This window comes from Penicillium angulare, assembly GCF_028827245.1.
Source record: "Penicillium angulare strain IBT 27051 chromosome Unknown utg000008l_segment0_segment0, whole genome shotgun sequence".
Taxonomy (NCBI): domain Eukaryota; kingdom Fungi; phylum Ascomycota; class Eurotiomycetes; order Eurotiales; family Aspergillaceae; genus Penicillium; species Penicillium angulare.
The window spans coordinates 2,207,637-2,227,322 of NW_026623167.1; the positions used below are offsets into that span (position 1 = coordinate 2,207,637).

General features: G+C 44.9%; 9 protein-coding genes across 9 annotated transcripts; 4 read left to right on the forward strand and 5 right to left on the reverse strand.

Moving 5' to 3' along the window:
- Positions 1-318: 318 nt before the first annotated feature.
- N7478_011487 (uncharacterized protein) lies at positions 319-2,009 on the reverse strand (the record flags this gene model as incomplete). The annotated part of the gene is made up of 2 exons (XM_056927701.1): positions 319-1,787; positions 1,910-2,009. The coding sequence occupies 2 exons, from the start codon at positions 2,007-2,009 to the stop codon at positions 319-321; spliced, it is 1,569 nt and encodes a 522-aa protein (XP_056774749.1).
- Positions 2,010-3,094: 1,085 nt separating this feature from the next.
- Positions 3,095-4,034, reverse strand: N7478_011488 (DUF3425 domain-containing protein; the record flags this gene model as incomplete). Its single annotated transcript, XM_056927702.1, has 2 exons — positions 3,095-3,819; positions 3,893-4,034. 2 exons carry the CDS (start codon positions 4,032-4,034, stop codon positions 3,095-3,097), a joined length of 867 nt encoding a protein of 288 aa, XP_056774750.1.
- A 386-nt stretch (positions 4,035-4,420) lies between these two features.
- On the reverse strand, positions 4,421-6,160 carry N7478_011489 (glycoside hydrolase family 43 protein; the record flags this gene model as incomplete). The annotated part of the gene is made up of 4 exons (XM_056927703.1): positions 4,421-4,953; positions 5,004-5,177; positions 5,228-5,684; positions 5,759-6,160. The coding sequence occupies 4 exons, from the start codon at positions 6,158-6,160 to the stop codon at positions 4,421-4,423; spliced, it is 1,566 nt and encodes a 521-aa protein (XP_056774751.1).
- Positions 6,161-7,228: 1,068 nt separating this feature from the next.
- Positions 7,229-9,154, forward strand: N7478_011490 (PAS domain-containing hybrid sensor histidine kinase/response regulator; the record flags this gene model as incomplete). The annotated part of the gene is made up of 1 exon (XM_056927704.1): positions 7,229-9,154. The coding sequence occupies one exon, from the start codon at positions 7,229-7,231 to the stop codon at positions 9,152-9,154; it is 1,926 nt and encodes a 641-aa protein (XP_056774752.1).
- A 623-nt stretch (positions 9,155-9,777) lies between these two features.
- Positions 9,778-10,384, reverse strand: N7478_011491 (uncharacterized protein; the record flags this gene model as incomplete). The annotated part of the gene is made up of 2 exons (XM_056927705.1): positions 9,778-10,220; positions 10,285-10,384. 2 exons carry the CDS (start codon positions 10,382-10,384, stop codon positions 9,778-9,780), a joined length of 543 nt encoding a protein of 180 aa, XP_056774753.1.
- A 958-nt stretch (positions 10,385-11,342) lies between these two features.
- N7478_011492 (pyridoxamine 5'-phosphate oxidase family protein) lies at positions 11,343-12,205 on the forward strand (the record flags this gene model as incomplete). Its single annotated transcript, XM_056927706.1, has 2 exons — positions 11,343-11,406; positions 11,463-12,205. The coding sequence occupies 2 exons, from the start codon at positions 11,343-11,345 to the stop codon at positions 12,203-12,205; spliced, it is 807 nt and encodes a 268-aa protein (XP_056774754.1).
- A 1,086-nt stretch (positions 12,206-13,291) lies between these two features.
- N7478_011493 (uncharacterized protein) lies at positions 13,292-13,778 on the forward strand (the record flags this gene model as incomplete). Its single annotated transcript, XM_056927707.1, has 2 exons — positions 13,292-13,720; positions 13,764-13,778. 2 exons carry the CDS (start codon positions 13,292-13,294, stop codon positions 13,776-13,778), a joined length of 444 nt encoding a protein of 147 aa, XP_056774755.1.
- Positions 13,779-14,846: 1,068 nt separating this feature from the next.
- N7478_011494 (DUF3807 domain-containing protein) lies at positions 14,847-15,447 on the reverse strand (the record flags this gene model as incomplete). Its single annotated transcript, XM_056927708.1, has 2 exons — positions 14,847-15,338; positions 15,424-15,447. 2 exons carry the CDS (start codon positions 15,445-15,447, stop codon positions 14,847-14,849), a joined length of 516 nt encoding a protein of 171 aa, XP_056774756.1.
- A 1,922-nt stretch (positions 15,448-17,369) lies between these two features.
- N7478_011495 (putative alpha-L-rhamnosidase A) lies at positions 17,370-19,504 on the forward strand (the record flags this gene model as incomplete). The annotated part of the gene is made up of 2 exons (XM_056927709.1): positions 17,370-18,455; positions 18,623-19,504. The coding sequence occupies 2 exons, from the start codon at positions 17,370-17,372 to the stop codon at positions 19,502-19,504; spliced, it is 1,968 nt and encodes a 655-aa protein (XP_056774757.1).
- Between the last annotated feature and the right edge of the window lie 182 nt (positions 19,505-19,686).

Consider the following 19,686-nt stretch of genomic DNA (forward strand, 5'->3'; position numbering starts at 1 on the left):
TTGAGCGGCTCGGAACCTGAGGCACAAACTGCGAACTGGATCGGATCAGATAAGAACACGACCCGAGTTTCACATGTCAAAGGGAGCTTTCCTTGTGACAAGACACTACATAGTATGATGATATGGTAAAATCATGAGGAACTTTTTAAAGAAATAATAGAAATAGATCAGGTGAAACCTTGGAAGAGACATCTGACCCCTATTAATTGAATTCCATCATTCCTTCAAACGCCAAATAACGCGTGCACATGTAAAAGTGATATTTATTATACATTTTCGCGTGTGGATTGCATAAATTTGGCCATGAGGAATGCAAACTTAACGATTTATAGAATGTGCCGCGTGATAATCCATTATCAACAACTGAGCATGCTTGATGCTCTGCGACATAGAAGCCCCGTCGACTCCCTCAAAGCTTGAAATGTAGAATAACCGCGGAGCAATTTCCTTCTGTCTCCTATTTTTCTGAGCAGTATCATTTAGCTTGGGCGAGCCATGGTCCCAGTACTGCCGATGAATCCAACGAACATCGGGCTCTTTCACACAGCCTGCTCTTCTAACGTGTCCGTCGTAAGAGACGGGCCAAGGCGTATATAGAGACTCACTGCTTGGAGTTAACGGCCAGCAACTTTGGTCCGGAAATGTGACATTTCTTCGAGCCACCCCCGATCTTATGATGAGCTTCGCAATATCGTCGTCGGTGATTGGCTGGTCGGAAATGATGCGGTATATGTTTTTAATTTCTGGAAAATAACCATCACGATGAGTTGCCTCTATTGTCCTCAGGGCGATGAAGGGTGGTGGCGAGATTGAATTTGAAGATATTGAGCTTTCGTTGATTAGGTTCAAATCGATATCTGGTATGTGCCATACATTCGGTGGCACCTCATCTCTTGGAGACATATTGAAAGTTTCTGGATCTAAAGGCAAGCGAGATATAAAACTTGTGACATGGAGGTGCGTATAATCCACTTTCTCTGGAGGGTTGCGAAGAGGGGGCTCAATCGCAATTCCGGTTTCATAGAAAGGTGCAGCAATAATGACCGCATCATATCGATCGATGTGTTCTTCGATTGTCCCATTGGGGGCTTTGTATGACCAGTGCACATCAAATGTGAGGTCTTCATATCTTTTGATACGAGTGACTGTGGAATTGAGGTTCAAAGACGATTCAGACATACGTAACATTCGTTTTAGGAATCGCTCATTTCCGCCCTCGGCTTTTTTCTTTGGGCGCAATGTGAGCCCCCAGTCTTTTGCAAATTTCCGTAAATCGGCTTCGGTTGGCGTGTTTTTGGGCGATTTGTTTTGATTAATCAGTGCAGTGGTGACTGCATGCCATGCCAAGATGTCTTTCTCGTCATTGAGGCCTTTATCCCGTAATTGATTGGCAACCATTTCCCAGAGATTTAAAGGTTCACCCCGACGCCAAGCCATGCGCATCAGATCTGAATCCGAAGGACGTCCATCAGGCTTACCAAAATTCAATTGCTCTCCATCCCACACGCCAACACTGTCCAACCGATAATTGGTGTGGACGCTCAGCCTGGTGAGATCTACTCCTACACTTCTGCTATCCCAAATGATCCATCTGTCATCGTAATCGAACCCATCACCCCCTACTGCGATTTCATGGCCCGTCTCTGCGTAGTTGTCGTATGTCATAACCGTGCGTGCTCGACCTCCAATATAGGACTCTCGCTCAAAGACAGTTGCATGTGGTGTATAAACGATGTTCGAGTCTGGAGGAAAGGAATTTGCAATAGATATACCCGCAATCCCGCTGCCTATAATTGAATTGTAGTCCGAGTCAGTCACAAGTTTACTCTTTCCCAACTAATATCTAGTTCAATAAGTCTTACTTCATCTTATTTCACATCACTCATACGCTGTGGAATAGGCAACTTACCAATTATGGCAACCTTCTTCGGGTTATGAATCATAGTCCCGTGTTGGTCTGCCTCTTCATACAGAGGATCATTATAGAAGTCCTCGGCCTGAAAAGCCATGTCGGGCGGTACCAGTAGGCTATTGTACCAAGTTCGCCAGCCTCTTCGATACGCATATAGGGACGTACCCTCTTCCTGGCCATCTGCTGTTATTGGAGCAACTAGAAAGAAAAGAGAAAGGATTCCAAGAAATATTAGAGAAATGCGAAAGCGATGATTATTCACCATATTTTTGTATTGAGATATGATGTCCTGAGAATGTGTGGGGCATTGTCAGTTAGGCGTTCCATGCGGACCCTTTTATATTAAGGTTTGAGGCTCATAAGATAAGGTGGCCTTCCAGAGTTGGGGGCTAAACTAAAACATGTTGTTCTAGAGGTGTTAAAATTAACAGACTCACACGCGAGCTAGATAAGCCAAGATTGTTTTTTTTTCTTAATAAAATAAATTAGCAAAGCTAGAATGGATATTTATCACATCTCCTCAGCCAATGAATTTTGAACAAGTTGAACAGTGAAATCCCTATTTTTTCTGAAGTTCTGGGAGTAATCTCTGCGAGTTTGCTTTCCAAACCCCGTAAAGAAGAGCTTTGACAACAGATATGACGGCTCTGACAGTTTTATTCTCCTACCACCGAGTACTCCGACTAGCAGCTTGACAACTTTATTCTTTTTGATTCCGTGGTTAAAGTTGTTGCCCTGGAACTCATCGAGCTTTCAGGTGCCAAGCCATTTTGTACTTCCTTTCGTATTCGATGTTTAAGTTTGACTCATCGTCTATATTAATGAAACTCCGACTTAACAGCTCATACATACTCTCTCAGAGATAATGACATGTATTGATCTTCAAGTAAGTCAGCCCTGGAGGGTCTATTGATGTCTGCAAGTCTCGTAAATACACGTATGTACTGTACTTTTACATCTTCCAGGGTCTTTAACCGGACTTAAATTACCTCATTTGGCCAATATTATTGGCTGATTTAAGGTATCTCCGATTAAAGCCTGTCAGCAACTTGCATTGGCGGGTATACCAAGGCCCACCAGCAATCCACCCGTTAGACAAATTAATTCATGATGTCGCACAGATTCTAATGTATACAACTATAGCTTTATTCAATATCTGAATTGCTTCAGCTCAATTGATTTCTATATATATCGGAAAATCAACTTCTCCCCACGTTTTGCTCGCCAAGCATTCGTGGAATTCATTATCTCCGGACACCCCCTTACAACCCATTGCCATCTCTTCAAAAAAGGTTCAGTCAATTCCCAATTCCTGACATCCCAAGGATCGCCCCAGACTAAAAGACCCGCTTCAGTAGATGATGAATTACTCCAAAATCCCATAATGTCAAGACAAAGCTCCTCATCATCCCAGTCATCGCCAGCTTGAATGAGGTTATCTCGCATTTTGGGGATAGGAAAGAAGTCGAGCCATGGATGATGGGGGATCGTTTTTTGTATCTTTGTAGGAAGTAGACTAACTGGCATGTCTATACTTCGATCTGATGGTGATCCGTCGGGCGGTGATGGTAGTGCTTTGTTAAATATTGATATTGCCTCATCGTTCATGTGGTTGAGATCACCGCCAATTAGGCGGATATTGTGCGCGAATGCTCGAAAGACGTTGACTTTTGTCAACATTAAAAGATGGTCAGCAGTTGGGGAGCCGTGAATATAGCTTTGATATGCATTTTGAGCGAATTGGCGAAGTATTTGCCGCCTAGCGGAGTTCATACAACCAACCTCCTCGAGTGTTTGGCTCAGCGGCAGACCTAAGGGAACTATAGCCGAGGAAGGTGGAGACGGTGAAGGTGTTATCACGCTCTTGGGATGAACATCTTTGTTGGCTTGTAAACGTTGACGTCTCCCTATATGAAGAATAAGCCTTAATCCTGATTTCATGGTATGTTATATTGTGCGCGTAAGCGGAAGTCAACTTACGGCGCGCCCTTTGGTTAATTCGGTTTTGGCGCCTTCGACGCTCTGCGGGATCGGTGAGACCCGCCCAATCGTCTGTGGTCTTGATATCCTCGTCTGCATCGGGGATCGACTGAGGGGTCTTAGGCTGTGGAGAAGTAGCCATTGTGTCGGGTTCAGCGCTAGGATGTCAGCAATGCCGTGAGAGTGATCTGAGGGAGAAGGGGAAAGAGGAAATGGGAGGCAAGCCTGTCTTTATGCGAGCCACTGACGACAAGATTGGGTTGTGTGAACCAATGGTTTTGCTTAGAAATGCATCTTGGCAGAGTTTGAAGAACTCGGAGTTACGGAGATCTCCACACACCTGGACAGGCGCGTGAGTGTATTGTCATAACAGTTACGGTACGGTATTCCCGGAACCTCTTCAGCCTCTCCAGCCTCCACTATATCAGGCCACTGATATGATAATTGAAATTCAATGATGTTGACATTGCCATATGCAAGATTAAGAAAATATTTGATCAATTCATTCCGATCCACATCTTAGGATTCTTAACGAAACTCAGCATATTCAAAATCCGCTGGTGCCAGACATCGCTGCCGTTCGCCAAATGCATAAAGCCCAAGCATCATTCCAGTAAAAGGTGCCCCTACCGGTGGTGATTCAGTTGCAATCTGGTTATCCACAGTGCCAATCCAAATAATATCAGACTTTGTTGCTTCGCGATATCCAAATCGGTATTGATCGCCACATTCAACAACAAGTACAACTTCTGTTGTTAACGATAACTTATGCTCCACAATTGTATCCTCCGATGAACGAAATCTAATAATTTGATTTTCCCCAATCTTACGCAGTCCCAATGAGCTGTACGTGAAATGGTTCCACCATAGTACAGTCCCCGCTTCGGTATGCGCAGATGTCGGGACGAAAGACAATTTTGTCTCCCATGTACAGAATGGATGGGTCTGTTTTCGCAAGAACATTGTCGGGCTGGATGGAACAGAAAGACTGTATGGTCCTCCATATAGTCGAAGGTAGTCAGGTCGCTCGGTTAATGTGTAATCCGTTGTTAGTGGTGTATCTTGCGTTTATTAGCTACACTGGACTTGGAGAGCATGATATAAAGCTTACTCTTTCTATACCATCCTAATTGTAGTTTGGGATCATGAAAATCGTCTCGCCAGGCGAGATCTATCACATGGCGATACAGGCCAGGCCCCGTTGCTTGAAGAGCGATTTTCTTGCCCTCATTGATGATGGGCCAGTCATCCTCCCAGTGAACAGGAACGAGAAAAGTCTCACGACCTAAAAGTTGATTAGCAAATATTCAAAATTATGCAGTTTCTGGGACTTACCGAAGACAGACTCTTCCCATCGACCGTCTCGTCGCACGGGTCGAACTCCGAGCAGTACTGCCCACCATTGCCCCTGAGCATCTTGAACCAGATCTGCATGGCCTGTATTTTGAACTTCATCGTCTAGCCCATTGCGCCAAAGAGGATTATTCGGTCCAAGCTCCCATGGGCCAAGGGGGCCATGAGTGCTTCTACTTACCCATTCGCAATGACCACTCTCGGTTCCACCTTCCGCCGTGAGCAGATAGTAGTAGCGACCACGTTTGAAGATGTGCGACCCTTCTGCTACCCCGGAATTTGATTCGCGAATTAGTTTTGGCTCAGATGTTGAGTGGCCGGTTAACAAGTCAACGGTACAAATGTGAACGGCGAAATCCTTGAGCTTGACACCAGGAGTTGGTTGAAGTTTTCGATAAGTAGATGAAAGATAAACGGTTTCATCGTCGTCCCAAAAAAGCTTTCATGATTGTTAATTAAAATCTCGAGACGGCATTCTTCTCATATTTTATAGCAATGATAGGGCTCACTTACATCCTGATCAAATCCGACCTGATCGAAATAAATAGGGTCCGACCAAGAATTATCTTTCCAAATATTTGTGGTTTGAACATAGAACCCTTGCGGCCAGACGCGATCATCTTCTTGTGGGCGATAACGAGAAAAGCTCGCAGCAGTGACATAGAATCTCCCGTTATGGTAACGCAATGTTGGGGCCCAGATACCACCACCGGGTTCTGGAGTGTGGATTTGAAGCTGAGAAGTTCTTGTCAATGCGTGACCAATTAATTTCCATTGAATCAGATCTCTACTATGATATATGGGGATCCCTGGGAAATATTCAAAGGTCGAGGTGGCTAGAAAATAATCTTCATCGACTCGCACGATTGAAGGGTCAGGGTTGAAGCCCGGAATGATTGGGTTCGTGAAACTCATTGTTGCGGCCTATCTATTCAATATGGACAGATTTGTGGGCGGCAATGGGTTAAATGTACGGGTTTGATTACTCCAGATGTCCCTATGTTTTTCATTTTGTAGCTTTGATTGGTGGATAAATAGATATGCTGGGCAATCCCGGGGTCTCTCCATTGTACTAATCAAGGAGATGGTCCGAGCGCGACTGAGGCTGTTGAAGTTAACATTATGGCGCTTTAAGTTGCTTAATTGCGAACTGCTTCAGAATACAGACCAGTGCCAAATATCTAAACGAATAAGAAGAGATGCGTGGGTAAAGATATGTCAATTTGGTACTGGTCTTGACCGAGAATGCACCTTTTTCGTTAATGATTCATACTTTACTTGCCTAAGTATGCTGGGGATGGCATTTGCCCTGTTCCTATGATGGTTGATTCGTGAGTATAGCCTTTGAAAAGTTCTTCAAAACTTGAAGAAAATGGAGTCTTTTGGAGTCTCACAATCTCGCTAAAGTCAAATATTTAGCCAGCCATGGCAGAGGAGGCAAAGCACAATCACTACAAATTGTGACTTCCCTTTATTCATCCGCATTTTACCGCATGGCGGCATCGACATCACATTTTAATAGTTACTCTGGACTTAAGAGACAAAATAAACCCACAGAAACATTGGAATTTAGAATTTCCGACGTCGCGTGAGTCCGAAAAGGGCAAAAAGTGTCTGGTCGCACTCCACAATGACATCATGATCAGAACTTGGGAAAAGGAATCCCAACGGCGTCCCATAGGCTAATTCGCCTTCGCCCAATGCTAAGTGGATAAGATGAAGTTCTTGAAGTCATAACTGAACTTTCTAATCGCAACTCTCGCCGTTCCTATAATCATCTCTCACGAGTACGCAGCGCCAGTCCGATTCACCCAGCGAACATCGCCCTTTGTATCCGAGTGACGTTGAATCTATCCGCATACAGTGCGATCCGACTGATCCATCTCCACCCAACGTACCCCGCGATTTTTCGAAGCCTGAACCGTTCAGTACTTCCATTGAAGCTTAGCGCTAGACTGTGACTATCTCCCGGAAAAAAGTTCAATGTCTTTGAGTTTCGATGCAAATGTTTCAGCACAACAACTGGTTGAAATCCTACCGAACGGAGTAGCCGTACTCAATCACCAATACGAGTTGATATCCGCGAGTCGTCGATTCCAACAGCTAATACCATGCTTCAAATCAAATTTCCGTGATTGTTGGCTAGATTCGGTCTGCGAAGATGACTATAAACGAGCGGTAGCAGAGTTTCAGCAAGCATCAAATAATGGAAGCACACTTCGCACTGAATACCGTATCTCTGACGAGAAAGGCTTATGGTGCTCACTTATTCTAGAAAGGTTGGAAAGTGCAGACCTTCGATGCTTCGGGTTGGATGAAAAGGGCGGGTTTGTTTGTACAGTTGCGGATATAACATCAACCAAGGTTGCTGAGATCGTTCAACGGAAGGCGGCAGAAGCGGCACAAGAATCTAAGAAGCAGCAAGAGCGTTTCATCGATATGATCAGTCACGAAGTCCGAAATCCTCTCTCGGCCATTTTACATTGCACAGAGGATATTCTTGAGGCTGTAAACCAGAAGGCGACCGAAATCCCAAAATATGACATTGCCGAGGCCGCAGAGACGATCGGTCTTTGCGTTTCCCATCAGAAGAAAATCGTCAATGATGTTCTTACTTTTTCAAAACTTGATGCTTCGATGCTCGCACTATCACCACGAAGTGTCCAGCCCCAAAAGCAATTGGCAAAGCCACTTGCTATTTTTCGACCCGAGCTCCGGAAGCAGCATATCGAGTTCGAATACAAAGCCGATTTGTCTTATCATGAATCGAAAATTGACTGGGCCATGGCTGATCTCGACAGGATGGGACAGGTTCTTGTCAATTTACTGTCGAATGCTGTCAAATTCACATCGCAATCAAAAAATGAGCGGATGATCAGAGTTTCGATAGGAGCAGCGATAGACAGACCTACCTCATATCCACCAAACGTGGTGTTCTTTGACTCCGGGAAGGCAGCATTGAAGGAAGATGCAACAAATACGCCCGAGTGGGGGTCTGGCGAGATCGTATATATCATGGTCGCTGTCAAGGACTCGGGTATCGGCATCAGCGATCTCGCCCAGAAGAAGCTATTTCAACGCTTCAACCAAGCGACTCCCAAGACGGAGAGTGTTTACGGTGGCTCCGGACTTGGTTTGAATGTTTGCCGAAAGCTATGTCATGTCCACGGAGGCGAAATCGGGGTAAGCTCGAAAGAGGGGCATGGGAGCACTTTTGGGTTCTTTTTCAAGGTGCGCCGGGCCGATCCAGGGAGTGGTGATGAATCTGGGCGGGATAATACTTCTCAAATTGATCAGCTCGTCTCCGGTATTCAAGGACTGGGGAACGAAGTCAGTGGGGTAAATCAAACCACCGAACAGCCCGTCATCTCTGAGAATCCACACGTGACTTGGGTCGGAGAGTCAGAACCCGGAGCTACTCCAGACCACAGAACTGTGCATTCAGGTAATATAGCAAGGCAGGTCTCGGAAGAAGAGGTAGATCGCCATCAAAAAACCTCAAATAATATCGGTCGCGAACAGAGAGATACGGGCTATCGCATTCTCTTGGTTGAAGACAATATCATAAACAGGCGGATTCTTTCGAAGAAGTTGAAATCCGCAGGTTTCCACATTACAGAAGCAACCAATGGACAAGAAGCAGTGGACGCAGCTCGGGAAAATACATTCGACTGTATACTTATGGACCAAGAGATGCCAGTGATGAATGGTTGCACAGCATCAATGGCAATCCGTGACACGGAGCAGGATAGCTGCTCCCATGTTCCGATACTCGGCGTGACAGCGAATGCTAGAGCGGAACAGGACGCTGAACTTCTCAGCTCCAAAATGGATGATGTTATCCATAAACCTTATGGTATTGGGGAATTGATTCAGAAGATAAATTACATGGTCGATCATTCCGGATGATGACAGCATTAAGGGTTCGTGGTATTTGCAACCTTGGCATATATGACCGCATTTCTTTTCGTTTTTACTGGGACAAATAACCATGCAGTGCCCATGCTTCATTTCTTTTTACATTTCCGAGAAGTTCACAACAGGGAAATTCCGCGCACCCCTACCTAACTTGCGATATCCGGCAAGCTGGTGTGGCTCGGTAGCCCTGGCCTGGTGCTTGAGAACACACAGACGCGTTCAAGATGGAGCATAGCTTCATAGCTCCGCAGTTGAAATGGTTCAACAAACCGCCCCCAAATCGACCGTGAATGAGATCAAAATTTCAAGACCCGTCGGCTAGTAACAGGAGCTTGTATGATTAGAAGATGTATGATACGAAATGTTATTGATCTTTATTGTGATTGAAAGTGTATAAAAGAAAGGGCAGACAAGAAACATAAAAACTTCTAGAAGAGCGGACAAACCAGACACCGTTAAACTTGGAATATCATGAACAGAATTGCAAACAAACAACGACACATGGACAATAAAATGATCAACCAAACACCAACTAACATCACTTCCAATTCATCAATTTCTTCATATTACACGATTAACTTGGCTTTCAACGCTTGCGTCACACCGATACATATTTAATGGTGGGTGTTTACCACTTTAGTTGGTGCGGGTCGAACTTTTGTCACGAATCCGACTTGGGCGTTAGAAATACATCCCATATCGTCAATTGAAAGCTCAGAAATAACGACCGCAGTGGCAGGTGGCGATACCACAACAGACGTTTTGGAAAAAGCTGTGACTGTTGAATTGAGTCCTTTCCAGTCAACATCCGTCGAGTTAAGTGTCTTCGTGATCGGGTCTCGACGTGGTACGTGGATTATATCCACAGCCATCAGTACAATGACAATCGTGCAGCCAATGATGAAAAAGAATGTCATGAAGGTGGCAAGTTTCAATCCGCAGGATGCTTCTTTGATAGCAACCCAGCGACTCTTGTCTACATATTTCACTTCTGTGGGCGACATTGCTTTCCCAAAAGTCTCGGGCAGTGGTTGGTGATTGGGACCATAGTAGGGCTCTGTGTGGTGTCAGTTCATAAGATTTCTGAGTCTCAGGTTATTTCTTGACGAAGAATAACTTACCAGATTTAGGTCTGTATGTTTCGCCTGAGTAGATTTCACCAAGGTATCCAGGCGTTGTGCTGGTGGGCTTTGTGGTGAGGTGGCTCCAGTGGTCGGACATGTTGATAGAGGTAGTTACAGTGCTGTTTGATATGAATATTCCAAATGTGTGAGGGTTGAAGAAGAAAAAACGGTGGAAGAGAGGGAAAGTCGAGTTTCTTTTTCTGTCTCATCGTGTAGAGCATATCGGAATTGAAATTGGTATAGCTAGTTTTCGGCTGTTCAATTATGGTTTAGTTGTTGAAGGCCGCACCTATCTTGGGAAAACATCACACCCCCATTCCAAGGTTGAACAGCCACATACTGTAGAATTTATCTTTTTCATACGTCATTTGCAACACTTGAATTAAAATATTGCTACCATTCTAGAATTTACTGGATCGAAATTTGATGCGGTAGGTGGTTAACAATAAACATCCCGGACTACAACATGAAACATACTAAAGTACGGGATAATCCGATTATAGGAAGCGTTAAGAGTGCTTAATGTGATAGGATAATAGTACAAACTGCATTTTGCAAACATCGATACTCCCTGTAGTTAATCCTGCTGTCTATAGTAGTCCGTCGATCATCAAATGCACCAACGGATCTCTTTGCCTTATTTGCAGTAGGTTTCGGATAGCGATGATAGCCAACAGCTGTGCCGATTTGCTTATTCGCTTGGGTGGGAACATCGAGAATCATCGAATTTGCGACCAACAGAATTAAGCAGATTACTGCTTCAAAGTATACTCAAGAATCTTACCTACTAGGCAGCCTCAAAACCCCGCCTCGTTAGAGGCGCGCATTGGCCTACCGAAGTATACGGGACCAATCGCATGTGGCGGGTTGATATTGGGTCGGCTGGACATACCCAAAACAGGCAATTGGAAGCGCGTCGCAAGTTTACCCTATTCTGTATTCTTTATCACCATAATCGTAATATCTGACATTTAAGAGAGACTTTACATCCAAGTGGGAAGTAATATTCTATTATCTTTCGGTGCTTGTGACTTCTGCGCAATAAATCTGACAAAATGGGCCGGACGTTGACATACCCGAAGCGGGCATCAAATACCGTGAATCGATATAAGCATCGTGGTTCGTGATACTGGGGAAGAACAAAGAACTCTTAATCATAGCTAACACTAGCAAAGCTACATATGATTCGGGTGCAATTCACTCTATTGTCAACGACTCCAAGGTACTGCATGTATCGTTCAATCCGGGCCCCGATGACCCATTCCCAACCATTCTACCGATGATTGGTCAAATGGGCTCATTTGACTATCCGTCAGCAACAATTGATGAGACTCTTGAGTGCTATCTTCATGGCTACGTTAGTTCGCGGATTATGAACCTGGCGCGGAATTCGGATGGGGATGGAGAGGGCCTTCCTATCTGCATCGCGACGAGTAGAGTGGACGGGATAGTTCTATCTCTCACTCCAAATTCTCATAACTACAACTACCGCTCTGCGATCTTACATGGATATGCTAAACTTGTCACATCTGAAGAGGAAAAGCTCTGGGCAATGGAACTGATCACCAACTCAGTTGTGTCAGATCGTTGGAATAATTCGCGAGTGCCTCCCGACCGAGCAGAAATGTCGTCAACTGTTATTCTCAAAGTAAAGATCATCGATGGGAGTGGGAAGATTCGCGATGGAGGTGTATCTGATGATCGTAAGGATACGGAGAATGGAGATGTTACTAGTCGTATCTGGACGGGTGTGGTCCCTGTCTGGGAGACATATGGAGAACCAGTTGCAAGTGATGGAAATAAAGTGGCTCAGGTTCCGGGGCATGTCACTTCATACATTGCTACAAAGAATGCTGCAAATAGATCATGTGCTGAGGCTGCTGTTCATGTCCAGTTGCCACCTGAGGAACAGCATTGAGTATTTTTAATACTGCGAATATCTGCTACAATTTTCAATTAGGTCGACGGAAATTCTGCAACAAATGCCACTTTTAGTATCTTTTCGTTTCCTTCCAGAATGTTCTTTCCCTCAACATCTTTTAAGATTCGATATACCGAGTCTCGGATTTGATCCATCTGCAGTCTGTAAGCTTTGCCTTCAAATATAGAGCCTGGCTTTTGCCAGGAAACTAAGATCTTCGAACATGGATTGAGGTAAACTATGTCAAGGAGATGCTTACCGTTCAATGACGTTGAACTCGGTCCCACCATTTGGCATGGGTAATTCGGCGAGAATGAATGTATAATAGCCTCTTTCGACCGGACAAACTTGATCAATCCTTTGACAGAGAATGTCCCGAGTCTATGATTGTCTTCTGATTAGTAGTTATATGTAAAATAGCATACCATTGGGCTTAATACTGACCTCTTTCTCCTTACCTGCAGCAGGGTGAATAGTAGATATCAGATAAACCTCTGCCATATTTCACCTAAAATATTTACACGCGGGTTTCGCATACACTCGTATACTGGACAATAGAGGATGAAAGATTGCTTTTATGTCCGGTATGACCAAAGCAAGCTTACTCTAGAGAAGAAGTTCCCTTTGAAGGTATCGATATGTTGGTGTCACCAAACACGCGGTTCACGCAGAGTCGATTGAAAATTGTGCAACTTGAATAAGTGTCGGACAAACTTGGAATTGGCGGAGGCTCGTACAACCTGAACGCCCCTATTTCTCATACTCATTTCGAACGACTACATTTTACCCTGATAGTTAAGCTTGGTGAAATTTATTTCATAAGTCAGTCAAAGACACAAGGTTGTTATCAAATCTGTCAAGATGGTTGTTAGCCCGAATCTGGACGACATTATTAAGAATCCACCTTTTGACTTGAGTGAAACTGGCTGCAAGTATTGCGGACCCCCGAAGCTGGTTTTGTTCCTCATTCATGGGAGGATAATAAAAGAATAATCGGTCAGTCCGTGTCATGTTACTGTTTTCCTCGAGATTTCCAAAGTTATACTGATATTGGATGGCTCGCTCCTTTCAGCGGGTGGAGACATGTCTCTTCTGCGACGCACCCCATCAGACCTATTCAACTATATTATGTGGCACCGACATATCAAAAACGACAAGCAATACGGGTCGGTCCTAAAATTCATAGTCAAGCACATATTACTTTCAAATTGGTACCTAAGTCTTCACCGATCAGAGTCGGTGTTCACATTTATGAATCGTACCCCGTTCGTAGACAGATCTGACTTCTGCATTCGTCGAAATGATTGGCCTCATGCTCTGGAAGTGGGAATGGTTCATCTTGTTGCCTGGACCAAAACGCCCATCAACACTGACGAGAATGGAGACCCGGACACAGGATCATGCGAGGCCATCACTGACTTTATCCACCGGGCTTTCTCAGGCCATATACAAGAAGGGCATGTCGTTGAAGACAATATCCAGTGGTTTCGCAATCGCGCGAAGTGGCAGAGTGTACGCAATCTAGATCATATTCATCTTATTCTACGTGATATAGATGAGGCGTTTGTAACTAGAATTACAAGGCAGGGCCCTGGTGATATTATTTGCAAAGAGAGTCGATTTTCAAGCCTTTTAGAATGGAGCTTGAAACTTGAATCAGGCTGCGTCGGGGACTTGATCTCAAATCCACCAATAAGTCAGATCCGTCAGATCCGTCAGATCCGCTTGAATTGTAAGGTTATTCCATCGTTGCTAGTGACCGTGGGAAGTTGTGCGTGAGTGATGAAGGGATATACGGGGTTTACGACTACATACGTGAACCCCGGGCTGGTCTTGCAAGACAATATGGAGAATATTTTAATATAGTGAAACAGCGTGCAGTTATGAAAAGTTGGGGGGGAATAATTGTATTATTGATGAAGCTCTTTGCAGTCATTAATCAACAGTTTCCTGTATGTTATCGCCACCCCAGCGGTGGCAAACGACACAGGAGTTTGATAGTATCGTGCCATTATTTAGAATGATGTCAAATTTCTATCGTCGGGTGTGGCGGCATGATTTTTTATACCAAGTGCCATTGTTTAATGAGCACTTTCAGATCAAAGGCAGGGCAGGCAAAGTTTGGAATGCCTCTTGAGTCGGGCCGATACAACTGGTTATTGCAGGACTTGGATGGGGTCATTTTGGGTATTAACATGGGCTCTCAATTCCTGGGGCCATTATGGGCTGCAAATTGAGTGTTAGTTTTGGGAATGAGATGTCGTTTCAATGAGTTCGTTGAATTGGGTTTTCCTGCTTATATCGCCATTAGTCACATGGTCTGAGTTATATGCATCGTTGAAATCAAAATAGAATGAATAAGCCCTCAGAGAGAAGATTAAAGTCGTCAAAGCCTTACACATTCGAGATGGTATGGCATGATTCCGACTAAGGATGACTATACGGATTGTTTCATCATAACAGGCGGGATTTGGGTGCAGTGAAATGTAAAAAAATTGCTTAAAACTCACCAGTCACATATTAACAGCTTTCTTCGTATTGAAAAGGCTGCCGCTGCCTTTGTTGTGTCGCCAAGTGGTCGCTGTTAGTTTGGAGCATGGCTTCAAAATACCGGGGTACGATCAATTCTGAGCGACCCTCAGTCATTGTAAGAGACAATCCTTCGACCGGGATAGATGTTATCACTCTGTTTGTGAGCTTTCTTAGGTGATGATGGCTGATTTTTTTCCTCGTAATCCAGTTCCGGCACAGCATTGTGCATGTGCTCAGCTGCTCTTTTGGGCTTTTTTGATGTGGGCACGGACTTTTGCTTCACTTCGGGTGTTTCCTGGACTTTGTTACTCTGACCTTCGCCTACTGGCCCTTCCTCGGGAAGGTTGCGCCTAGCTTCGTACTCAGCGTCATCTTGCGCGAGCTGACTGGCTCGCAGTAAGGCGTGGATCTCGCTGTGTCTGAATATCCGAATCTGTTCGTCGGTGAGGGTCCTTTTCACACCATCAGGATAATATCCTAGGTCCTCCTCTTCACCGGCCTCTTCGTTATATTCATCGTTGTCCACAGGCTGAGTTGCAGGTGCGTTTGGAGTTTCATGCCCAGGAAAGTGCTGGGCATGGAATGCTTGGAGATCTTCCTAGAACAAAGGGAACGATCAGGTTAGAATAGGCTCCCTCCTCCAGTTATCGCACTCGAAGGTCCTGGGACTTGGGATATCTCACCAAAGTAACTGTTGGGACCTGCATCGCGGGTCTTGAGAAGTCAAGAAAAGGAGGTTTTCGCGTCGTGGAGAACACGCGACGAAGCATTACGTAATTCAGATAGCGAGAGCTCCAGTTGCACTAACTAGTCCAAATGCGGAAGCGAAACAGGTACATCGCGTAGTATAGAAACTCTCATAAAAAAAGCTTTTTCGAATTTTGAAGGTTGTGGCTAAGGTCTGAAGAATTCTTACCCTATTTGCCAATTTTCCCTTTTGCCTATCCGAAGGCCTATTCCGTTACACGTTTCTCCAACTTGAAGGATCATAAATAACTATTGGCATGAAGGACCACTGTGACCGTGGTTTCAATATATTCACTTGCGCCGCCTGAAGTTGAGATAGGGGTCGAATAACCCTCCGTGGTTTCCAGGTTCAGCCATCATTAATCGCGCTGAGCAGATTCCACCAGATCAGGTTTTTATCGTCGCGAATGGCTGTTCTGGACTCTCGAGATGAAAATATTGATGATGATGGAGACCTTAAGAACTCTTCCAAAGCTCGAGGTTGGCTGTCAAACAAATTGTTCGGAAATGCAACAGGATCTGAACTGTAGTCAGCGAGCCGCTTGACTCAACTCTACTGTGATCGGGGAGACCACATGCTTTCTTCGATTGAGTCTATTAAAAGCTTTCCTGGGAGGGACAAATCGGTCCTTCGAAACGTAAAGCAAGCAAGCAAGTGGTGTGTGTAGTTCAGCTTCGAAATATTCATTCCAAAAAACCCTTCTCAAAAACCCCCTTTTCGCCTTTGGGGCTAAAAACAAGCCATGTTCGCGGTCTGTTCGCGGTGTGTAAAAAGGGTCTAGTTATGTTGGTCTTCATGCTGTGAGTGGGTGTGTAGCCGGTCTGTGCCCAAAAATCATCCCGGCATAGGTCTAGTTTACTTTGTAGTTTATATCCATTCAGGCTAACCACACGAGATGAAGAGCCAACGGATGAAAATTGCCGGCCTGTTGGTTCACTACCAGTTGCATAAGTACCTTTTGCAGGGCGCAATTTCCTCTAACTGAATTCAGAAGAAACTGACCGAGTTTCTATCAGTATGTCATGCTGATGTGGAATGGAAGACTAGGTCTTCTCAGCAATTTTCTGTCTGGGTTTACCTTGCTCAACTCAGACATATTGCCCCGAGCTGTCTGAATGAGATTACTTTGTGGTGATCGGCTTGTTGTCATTTGAGTTGCAAATAATACCGCCGTCTAATCATAAAAAGACTTGGTTAAGTGAGTCTTTTCAGTGTTGACTCTTGAGGAGAATGGGAAAAGGGGTGGAAACAATTCAAACATACGTGAGTAGATGAAATGAAAAAAGATTACAACTTACTAAGTTTCAACCACTATCTGGTGCTCTAATTGATTTCGACCATTTAGAACATTGATTGCAAACATAAGTCCATAAATAGCCTGGGCGATCATTTAGGAAAAGTAAAATATCGCTCCACAGCCCAAGAAAAAGAATAGAGTTATATCAATGTAACATTCATAAAACCCCTCTATCAAGCTCAATTTAGCATCTCGCTCAAACCTCGGGAAATCTACTGATGAAGAAAAACAAGCCACCAGGGGCAATATAGTGATGTGGGGAAACGGGGTAAACCCCACATTTCGTCAGCCAATGCAACCATAATCGGACTGTTGATCAACCGACTAACTAAAGTGACAAAGTTCATTAGGCTGCATCGAATAAAAGAACTAGAAGGCTGTTCTCCGCACACGGGTTGAAATACACCGAGATGTCGATTTTGAAATCTTGCACTACTTGCAATATGATGACATCCTGCTTGGAGTCTATGGGGACCCTGCTCTAGTTATCTGAGTATAAAGGTGATCTTGAATCCTACCCAAAAATGATTATTCTGATCCAAGAGTTGTGAATTTAACGGGCGAATATTATTTTTTCTCTAGTCATGCTTTTGCTGACTTCTTTACTGCTTCCGCTGGCAGCGGTGGCTAGTGTGCCATATGAAGAGTACATTCTGGCTCCAAGTTCCCGGGACCTGATCCCCACTTCGGTCGTTGGGCTCAATGGGTCAGTGACAAATCCGAAGTCCTTAACACAGACTTCTGGTGCGGGTACTACATTCAAAGGCATCTCCTCTGTTACCTACGATTTTGGCAAGAACATTGCTGGTCTGGTATCGTTGGATGTCAGCTCTGCCTCGTCCTCAGCAGCCTTTCTGGGCGTTACATTCACTGAATCCAATCTCTGGATCAGTAGCGAGTACTCGGATGCTACTGGGAACTCAGGATACGACTCTCCATTATGGTTCAATGTCGGAAAGGGACCTGGAACATATACACCTGAAGCTAAATATCAGCGTGGTGGCTTCCGTTATCTCACGGTTGTGAGCAACACGACTGCGACTGTTGCGCTGAAATCCCTTCACATCAATTTCACTGCAGCGCCAACTCAGAGTCTCAGAGATTATAAGGGATGGTTCCACTCTGACGATGAACTGATTGATAGAATCTGGTATGCGGGTGCATATACGAATCAGCTGTGTACTATTGATCCTAAATATGGAGATGCTATCACGTCCCAAGCTGGGGATATTACTTTACCACAGACAAACCCTTGGTACAGTAACCAGACCATCGCAAATGGGAGCAGTACTATCACCGATGGAGCTAAGCGCGACCGACTCGTTTGGCCTGGAGATATGGCTATCTCGCTTGAAAGTATTGCTGTCAGCACAGGTGATTTGTATAGTATTCGGATGGGTCTCGAGTCATTGTTCGCCTTGCAACAACCTGATGGTCAACTTCCCTATGCAGGTGCACCTCTTGGCATTGCTGTGAGCTACACATATCATCTTCATAACCTGATTGGTCTCTCTTTCCTGTACCGATACTCAGGCGACACAAACTGGCTTTCCAGCTACTGGGATCAATACGTTCTCGGAGTCAAATGGGCCTTGGAGTCGGTTGATAGTTCTGGTCTGGCCAATGTCACTTTGAGTGCTGACTGGCTTCGCTTTGGAATGGGAGCGCATGTAAGTTGCATCTTCATCTAATCCTTGAAATTACTAGCAAAGCCTCGAGTATTTGGAAAAAATGATTTTCTCCATTTGCCTTTCTACATGTCTCTTTATCTGTCTTTGCATTTGTCTTTCTATTTTTCTTTCTACTCATCTACAGACAACTAACACACACATTTTAGAACATCGAAGCCAACGCAATCCTCTACTTTGTCCTCCAAGACGCTCAGAACTTAGCACAAGATCTGAACCAAACATCGATGGCAACGCAATGGGCCAGCACCGCAGCTGGCATCAAATCCGCCGCCAACAAGCTCCTCTGGGATTCTTCTGCAGGATTATATCGCGATAACCAAACCACAACACTCCATCCACAAGATGGCAACGCCTGGGCCGTCAAGGCAAACCTGACACTCTCTACATCTCAAAGCTTAACAATCTCCAAAGCTCTAAAAGCCCGCTGGGGTAAATACGGTGCACCAGCGCCCGAAGCCGGCGCAACCATCTCCCCCTTCATCGGCGGCTTCGAGCTCCAAGCACACTATCTAGCTGGTCGACCTGATGCAGCACTTGATCTTCTCCGTCTACAATGGGGATACATGCTGCTAGACTCGAAGATGACACAATCTACTTTCATCGAGGGTTATTCGACTGATGGATCTATTCATTATGCGCCTTATAGTGATGATGCGCGAATTTCACATGCTCATGGCTGGTCGACTGGGCCTACTTATGCGCTTACGGCGTATACGGCTGGTATTCAGTTGACGGGGCCGGCGGGTAGTTCTTGGACTATCGCGCCGCAGCTTGGTAATTTGACGTCTGTGGATGCGGGATTTTCGACCGAGAAGGGGATCTTCTCGGTCGCGCTGAAGCGTGCTCAGAAGTCTAGTGGGGGATATAGCCAGTTCTCGTTTAGTGTTCCTTCTGCTACTAGTGGGACTGTTAAGTTACCTGGGGCTAGTGGGACTTTGGTTTCGAAGACGGGGCAGAAGGTTAAGCTTGTGAATGGTATTGCTGCTGTGCCTGGTGGTAACTGGAAGCTTCAAGCATCTAGGTCTTAGCTTTTGCCAGCTATTTTGTGGGTGAAATTTACATATTTGATCCAATTTTAGTTGTCTGATTCCTGAGTATACCAGTCTCTACTATACAACCCGTAGTATTATGGACACGGAAATTATCCCGAAGACAACCTTGGAATCCCAGAGAGTAAATCCTCACGATAAGAAAATATGAAACATTGATG